The 8,701-nt window shown below is 39.5% G+C and overlaps 1 protein-coding gene across 1 annotated transcript; it reads left to right on the forward strand.

Annotated features, from left to right (window-relative positions):
* The first annotated feature begins 1,968 nt into the window (after positions 1–1,968).
* On the forward strand, positions 1,969–4,028 carry LOC128742750 (beta-catenin-like protein 1). Its single transcript, XM_053839201.1, has 4 exons — positions 1,969–2,162; positions 2,222–3,103; positions 3,167–3,673; positions 3,730–4,028. Exons 1-4 carry the CDS (start codon positions 2,133–2,135, stop codon positions 4,006–4,008), a joined length of 1,698 nt encoding a protein of 565 aa, XP_053695176.1. The 5' UTR covers positions 1,969–2,132; the 3' UTR covers positions 4,009–4,028.
* The last annotated feature ends 4,673 nt before the right edge of the window (positions 4,029–8,701 follow it).

Here is an 8,701-nt window from a genome sequence, read left to right on the forward strand (position 1 = left end):
CACACGCGGCAGGCACGATCTTTGGGAACAGAAGAACAATACATCCCAAGAAAATTTCCCACAAGAATGTTTCTCGTGATATCAGAAGGGATTTTGCGGCTGCCTTGTGGGATTGGGATAGGCAATTGCAACGAAATATGTTGGAATAATAGCATAAACCGATGACATCAGATGGCTCTGGAACAAGTAGGTCGATTGCTGTTTCTCTGAATGGGCAAGACTAAAATACTCAGCATGTTGCTACGCACTTCCTTGCAGCATGAAGGAATTCGACATTTCACAACTTAACTCATCAATTTAAAAAAAATTGTACCAAGTAACATGAGTTGTTGTTAAAAAATGTAAATTTTTCATAATTTTTTCGTCGGGTCACGTTTGACTTACATAATATTAAAAGTCGATTAGTCGAGCTAAGGGACTTACAGATTCGGGCCCTAATCTGGTGCGATCAACGAAGTAGAGAACTACCGTGGGATCTCTATTCTTAGCTGTCTGTCAAAACTCCTCGAAAGTATATGGTGCATGATTCGCTCTACCAATCTGTCAAATCCATACTTTCTGCCTATCAACACGGCTTCATGAAAAAAAAAACGTAAAACCACTACAAACTTGCTAAACTATGCTTATTGACTGTTTTGGATGAAATTGAAAAACTACACCAAATCGATGCTGTGTATGTTGATTTTGACAAGGTTCCGCATACTCTAGCGGTTAAGAAGTTTAGAAGACTGGGTCTACCTGTATGACTGACACAATGGATCCTACCGTATCTGAAGGGGTGTAGCTCAATGGTAAGAGTTGGCGGAACGTGCCCAAGTCCGTTCCCGATTCAGTCCGATGTTACTGAAGGCAGTGTATTCGGACCATTTTCGTTCATTCTTTTCATCAATGTTCTTTGTGGACAATAAAAACCTCCGAAACTATTATACGCCAACGACCTAAAATTTTACCGTGTGATCAAATTTGTTCAGTTAGGCAATGCCAGAGCTGCCAGAATCCAATATTTTACAGTTTGGATATCAAAAGAGTGCTAAAATGTGCAACATATTGTGCAATGAATGTGCCTGTATTGTGATCAGCGAGGTGAACTGTGTAAAAGGCCAAATCGAATTCTGCGTCAACGCGTCTGTCGACGTTAATCTGACAGTTTTCCCATGGGGGTATCGTTAACTTGACACTGACGAATGCGTTGACGCAGCTTTCTGTTTGGCCCATAAGACATTGTTCCTTAGATGCTGCCTAGCGTAATGTTCGCAGCGACTTTCCCCAATGGTGGGCAATTATTCTGGTTTATCGTGTCAGCTAGATACTGTTAATTCTTTAACTATTTTCATTCACATCGAATCTGATAGCTATTGACACAGTGCATAGAATTGCGTGGCTTGTTTCACTACAGTATTATGGATGCAATTTGCAGTAGGGTACAGGAGGGTATTTTCAGCCTATTTGCCTCTTCTTTCGACTATACAAATACTTTCCCGACATAAAATTTTAATATGTCATGACTATTTTCTCAAGACTGTAAGATCTACTATTTTTTATTCAAGGAACGTCAAAACCACCTGTTCTTCCACTAGAACTAGGCCATAGGCTGAAAAAATAGATGTCATCGCTTAGTGTGCCGAAAATACCTTCCCGTACCCTATTTATCTTTGAATTTTCGTTGTTGTTATGTAAAATCGCATCAGCGTGCACTGGATAAAAAATAATCTTAATTTCACCAATTTCACTCATTTTTACATTATCTTCCACAAGCGTGTATTTCAGATGTTGCTGTCATTTTTGTCTTTGTTTACGTTGTTTACAGAGATGCCAGAAGTGAAGACATGTCTTCATTTTGAAGACATTTTGGTTACAAAAAAGTGAAATGTCTTCACTTGAAGACATGTGAAGACATGTCTTCACCATGCAATTTAAATGGGCGGAAAGCCGAAAGCAGACAAATGAAGACATTTTTCCTTGATTCGTGAAGACTTTTCAAAAAATCACCTGGCATCTCTGGTTGTTTACCTCTGTTTGCTCTGTTTACTTTATTGTGACGGCTGACGGAAATAATTTTTAAATTTGCATTATTTGGAAATAACACCTGCCGTTTTACCATAATTTATCATTTATTCTGAAATCTGTTCAATATGGATGTCGAAGAGCTTTTGTCTTTTAAGGTAAGTATTTGGTTATTTTACCGTGATTGAAATTTTGCCAATACTCTCTTATATTGCAGCCGGAACAAACGCCCAAACGTACTTCCGAATTTGACGATGATGAGGAAGATTCTCCGGAACGCCGGTCCATAGCTCCTCCTACTCCGAAAGTGCGACGAGACGAACAGGCAGTAGATGTACGTTCCAAGCCTCAAGTACATGTACCTCACAGGGAACCTCAGATTAGCGAACAGGAACGGTTAGATATACTAAAGTTTGTGGAATCAGAGGAACCGGAAGGTGATGTTTTAGATGAAGCTGGTCTGAAGAAAATTCTTTTGCTGTTTGAGAAACGCGTCCTCAAAAATCAAGAAATGAGGATTAAATTTCCAGAAAATCCTGAGAAGTTTATGGAAAGTGAGATTGAATTAAACGACGTTATCCAAGAGCTTCGCTCTGTAGCTACTGTACCGGATCTATATCCCTTACTGGTTGAACTAAACGGCATATCCAGTTTGTTGGAGCTCTTATCTCATCAGAATACCGATATAAGTGTTGCAGTAGTGGATTTAATTCAAGAATTGACCGACGTAGATATTCTGCACGAAAGCATGGATGGAGCAGAAACCCTTATTGAAGCTCTTCGTAATCAACAAGCCGCTGGACTTCTGGTTCAAAACCTTGAGAGATTAGATGAAAGTGTTAAGGAGGAAGCCGACGGTGTTCACAATACGATGGCCATATTCGAAAACTTGATTGAGATAAAGGCAGAAATCGCCAAGGAAGTGGCAGAGCAGGGTCTTATGCAGTGGATCCTAAAACGACTACGTGTTAAAATGCCATTTGATGCTAACAAACTGTACTGCAGTGAAATTCTATCTATTTTGTTACAAGATACTAACGATAATAGAATACTTCTGGGAAATCTAGATGGGATTGATGTACTTCTACAGCAATTAGCGGTAATATGTTGTTATTAGAGCGTTGCTAGAAGATAATTTAATATTTTCATTTTTAATACATAGGCTTATAAGCGTCATGATCCATCGACTACAGAAGAACAAGAATTCATGGAAAACCTGTTCAATAGTTTGTGTTCCGCACTGATGTCAGCAGACAATCGCGAAAAGTTCTTGAAAGGTGAAGGCCTTCAATTGATGAATTTAATGTTGCGTGAAAAAAAGTTATCCAGAAACGGTTCCCTTAAAGTCCTCGATCATGCCATGTCCGGTCCAGATGGGCGCGATAATTGCAACAAATTTGTTGACATATTGGGCTTGCGGACCATTTTCCCACTGTTTATGAAAACTCCTAAACGAAACAAGAAACGTTTGCTAAGCACAGACGAACATGAAGAGCACGTTGTTTCCATTGTGGCTAGTATGCTGAGGAACTGCAAGGGAGCACAACGACAACGTATGCTCACGAAATTTACGGAGAATGATTTTGAAAAAGTAGAAAGGCTTATGGAGCTGCATTTTAAATATTTGGAAAAGGTGGAACAAGTAGACCGTGATGTTGACCAATTAGTTGTAAGATAGTTTCTAAATAGTATGTTTATTTGTTGGTAAAAAAAATTATTTTTCAGAGCTCGGGTGAAATTGAGGAGGATGAAGATGCAATTTATATAAAAAGACTTTCTGGTGGTCTCTTTACGTTGCAGTTGATTGATTATATAATCCTCGAAATTAGTTCGACTGATGTAGTAAAACAGCGCATATTAACGATATTGAACCTTAGAAATGCCTCAATGAAGACTATTCGGCATGTTATGCGAGAATATGCAGGTAATCTGGGTGATGCGGGCGACTCGGATTGGCGAGAACAAGAGCAAGCGCATATTATTCAACTGGTCGATCGCTTCTGAATTAAATAAAATAAAACCATGGAGTAGGTAATGTTATTTTTTACATGTTTCTGGACACCGAATCCCCATGTGCCTATTTTTATAGGTATGCAAAGTGTTGGTGTTGTTCATACAACTCTCGTTTGGTTCTTTCGACAATCAACATCAACGTATTATTTCTTACATATAAGATTGAAGTTCAAATGCTAAGAAGAAATGAGTCGTCATTGATTTTGTAAATTTCACAAGCAGTTTTTTTGTTTGAAACAAAAATTCTGTTCATGAATATATATTCCTTCTGTTTAGATTGGGAAGGCGAATACCAGTGAATACATTTTTAAAAACAAAGTCTCTGTTTTGGGTTCAAAAACTGCTTTCGAAATTATAGGTTTTTCGACGAAGCGTTAATCATTGCTCAATTCCCCTTAAGCTAAATCACCATATCTCTACACTCAAAAAAATCGCCACGTCAAGTTTACGTGAAAACATAGGTAATTCTCATCCATCACACTTTTCATGTAACATTCACGTGAATTGTTGGTAACTCGCACTCATACTAACCAGTTTACGTGCAAGCCCGGTAAATTTTATTAATTTTCCCATTAACTAGTACATGAAGTTCACGTAAGTTGCTATACAGAATTTTACATGATTTTTCACGTGGATGCGACGTGCCGATTTTTTTGAGTGTAGAATTAACAGTAAAATTCGCGCAGAGGTTTTTATTTTCGCTAGAAATCTAGATATCAACCACGTTAACATATCAATGGGAAAAAAGTTTATAATAGTCGAAGGGCTAAATGGATATTTCTTCCTCTGGCTTGATTCGACCTGCTATAATTTGGCAATATGGGTTTTACACACCCCATTGGCAGGCAACCATGTTTTCGCCGCCAACATCTCGTGTGTGCGAAAATGAGATAGCATGTCAGCACTGCGTTTCACTCAACTGCCAGCAGTCTGATTTGGGCCCGCTGTCAAATTTTGAGCCCCGGACATGCTGTCGCTGACGTTTACTGCAGCTCGATATAGAGATGTCAATGGGGTGGTTTTACACGACGACGCAGTACATATACAGTCAACCAAAAAAGTATTCGGACAGCAGCGCATAAAATTTTCTTTTAGTAATTTTGCACAGTATTTTTGCAAAGAATGGTAACACATATTTTTTAAAACAATGTTTAACTAAAGCATAATTAGGCGCACAACAAAAATTCGGGGAAAAGCTTTCCGTTTTGAAGATAGGGTACATATAGTTTGAATTGCTCAAAAATGCAGCCAAAAAAGTATTCTAAATGTAAACTCAACTATCTGAACAATTTTAGGTGAAATTGAAGCAAAATTGTAATTGTGTGGTACATACATATTGTACCGGGATGTTGAATCTAAAAATACTGTCGATAATTGTGATCGGTAGGCACCATACAATTGTCCTAGCGCTATCGAAACATCAGCATTCAGTCTAGAGTTGAACCCTTTTGAACATCTTTTTAGATAATTTCATTTCTAAATGAGAAATCATTCGATTTCTTATCACAATGACTTAAACCGAGCTCTTGTAAAAAAATGGTCAGCAATTCACAGAGGGATATTCGAAAAATTGTTAATTTTATCCCAAACAGATTAAAACGCCATCAAGAATGTAAATACAGTGGACCCTCGTTCGTTTGAACGATTCCTCATGCAAACTAACGGGGTTCGTTTTTAATTTGAACAACTAGCAACCCTAAATATGCTGAAACTTGACTGAACTGGCCTCCCTGCTCTTTGTTATTGTTTTGGTGTTTTGATTTAGTCTCGTTTAGTTGGTAATTGCAAACAGCGAATATGCAAGGGGTCGGTCACTCGGCACAGCCGTTTTTATGTTAGGCGACTTGAAACGAGCCGAACTGTGCCGATGCTGTACCGAAAGTGCCGAACTGCAAGATTTGTTAAATTCGATAAAATCTGATAGATCTGGCAACCGTGAGAGATGATTTTGACAACTGGCAGTGCTCCCATTTCATATGTAAAATTGAACCGGAGGTGTGTAAAGCCCTATAAATGTTATTTTTATAAGGCTTTAGAGGTGTGCCGTTTGATATCTCTGCAGTGCCGGGGCACTATGTGCTGAGTGTCCGACCCCTTGCGAATATGTTATTCTCCGATCGGATTTCTATCGTAATCGTTGGGAAACGAAATGTGAAGCTGATTTAACTAGGATTAAACACGCTAGATCAGTACAAACAAATCGTGTTTATGTGCATTGTCTGCGAAGATAAATGATGCCGTATTGAGAATGACATTTGAACCATTTTTAATTTGCACATCGTGCAAACCAGCGGGTTTCAAATTAAAAAGTGTTCAGATTAAAAACGGTCAAACGAACGGGGGCCCACGGTAGTCCTACAAGGTAGTAGTTGAGCGAGAAAGGACATTTGTTTCAACTAATAGTTAACTGTCCGAATCTTCAAAACGAAAAGCTTTTCCCCGAATTTTTGTTGTGCGTCTAAATATGCTTTAGTTAAACATTGTTTTAAAAAATATGTGTTACCATTCTTTGCAAAAATACTGTGCAAAATTACTAAAAGAAAATTTTATGCGCTGCTGTCCGAATACTTTTTTGGTTGACTGTAATCCCAATAAACATTTTAAGAGCTTATATTTTTTGTCGGGGCGATTTTAATGCTATCGCAACCACCCCATTGGCAGGCAACCATGTTTTCGCCGCCAACATCTCGTGTGTGCGAAAATGAGATAGCATGTCAGCACTGCGTTTCACTCAACTGCCAGCAGTCTGATTTGGGCCCGCTGTCAAATTTTGAGCCCCGGACATGCTGTCGCTGACGTTTACTGCAGCTCGATATAGAGATGTCAATGGGGTGATCGCAACGCACCTACTGCAGACCTACTGACAATTAATTGGACTTCGATTTGTGGTTGTAACGATTTGAATGAAGTTGTAGATAAATTCACGGTAACGATTCATCAGGTAATCGCTTGTCGCAAACCCGCTTGGAGAACCACTGAGTTCTCCCGCCTGAATCGTATGCAAAAGTCTGCTCTCCGTACGTATTATAAAAATAAAAATTCTTATTTTGATCGTATTCGTTTCAACGACATCTCAGAGATATAAAATTCTAAAGAAGCGGTTTGTACAAAACACGGAGTGTAACCTTCGGCTCAATCCGAAGTGTTTTTGAAGTTTGTGAACTCAAAACGTGTGAAAGATGCTTTACCTACTGGCGTATTTCTTAAAAATGACGAAGCCTCTATCGTCAAACGAAAATGTGCTTTGTTGGATTGCTTTCTTATATCACTCGGAAGTTTTTAGTCATGAGCCAGTCTCATCGAAAAGTATTGCAGCATAAGCAATTTTGTTCCGAGTTACGAGAGTGCACTTCAAACGTTTACTAAAGTTGAAGTTGCTGTAGCCGTTGGTAGAATGAAAGAGTGCTATTGCACTGGGCCAAATGGCATTCCTGCTGTGCTGTTGAAACCATACTGCGAGACTTTGAAATCGCCAATCGCTTCATTATTCAGTCCCTTCATGCAATGCCATCAATTTTCTTGAAATTAGAAATCCTCCTTTATGCTTTCTGTATTCAAAAAGGGGACAAACTTAATGTCGAACTGCGTTGCAGCATGGTTTTTTCTGCAAGATCAGTTTCAACTAATCTACTGCAGTTTACCTTCGTATGCTTCCATGTAGGTAATGGACCAGCGTCATCTGATTGACGCAATTTACACTGATTTAAAGACAGCATTTGATCGCGTCGACTGCGGAATTTTACTCGTCAAGCCTAATGTTCCTTGGGTACATCGACGATGGAGTTTCTCGTTGGATATCCAGTTGTCAGACCACCAGCCCCGAATTTATAAATACCTACCTGCAGTTTTTGCGTTCTCTCCGTTGAGATGCACTACGTTTCGCAGGCGTACAGCAACAAGGCTTCAACATTTCAGTTGAAAATTCGGGTTTTCGTATGTAAATTGATCTCGTTTAGGCGTCAAATGTTTCGCAGACCTACAAAGGCACCCCTCGCTTTCCTGATCCGTGTGGCTATATCAGTCTTGGTACCACCATCGGTCGTTGTCTGGCTACCAACATATTAAAAGGCTTTGGCAGGATAATTAGTGTTCACTACCATAAATTTAGTTTTTGCTACATTGATTGCGAGAAATGCTACCTGAGAGTTCTTGGTCATTTAACTTGTTCTGCATATCGATTCGGCGTTGTGCGAGGAACGCCATATCATTGGCAATGTCGAGGTCATTTAGCTGCTCCATTGTTAGAGGGTTTCAAGGCAAGCATCGATTTGGTCTACTGTCAATCGCTCCAACTAAAATCACATCCTCGACGGTGAGAAACAACGGCGGTGATAAAATGCAGCCCTGTCTCACATCAGCTGTAACTCTTATAGGGTCGGACAACAAGACGTTATTGTGCAACATCTTGCACGAGAACGCCTCATTCTGAGTTTCGATGACATGGACTATCTTATCTGGACGAAATAACAGCGGTTTGAACATTTTCTTCTCTCTGATCGTCAGCCACAGAAGGAACTTGGGGTGGAAAATATACTCGACGTCATCACTTACCTTTTTGGTGGGGACGTAAAGTACTTGGTGCTTTGCCAGTCGTTGCGTCCAGCGTCCAATAATTTTCGTCACCCATTATGACCACGACATCGTGCTTCACTGGAAAGATGTTTTTCACGAGCACCTTCAGCCG

Source organism: Sabethes cyaneus, chromosome 3 (genome assembly GCF_943734655.1).
Source record: "Sabethes cyaneus chromosome 3, idSabCyanKW18_F2, whole genome shotgun sequence".
NCBI classification, from domain to species: domain Eukaryota; kingdom Metazoa; phylum Arthropoda; class Insecta; order Diptera; family Culicidae; genus Sabethes; species Sabethes cyaneus.

What these genes read in the sequence shown, in the direction of transcription:
- LOC128742750 (XM_053839201.1), top strand. Translation starts at nt 2,133, where the DNA reads ATGGATGTCGAAGAGCTTTTGTCTTTTAAG. An exon ending in TACTTCTACAGCAATTAGCG is followed by an intron (nt 3,104 to 3,166) that starts GTAATATGTTGT and finishes TTTAATACATAG; the next exon opens with GCTTATAAGCGTCATGATCC. An exon ending in GTGATGTTGACCAATTAGTT is followed by an intron (nt 3,674 to 3,729) that starts GTAAGATAGTTT and finishes ATTATTTTTCAG; the next exon opens with AGCTCGGGTGAAATTGAGGA.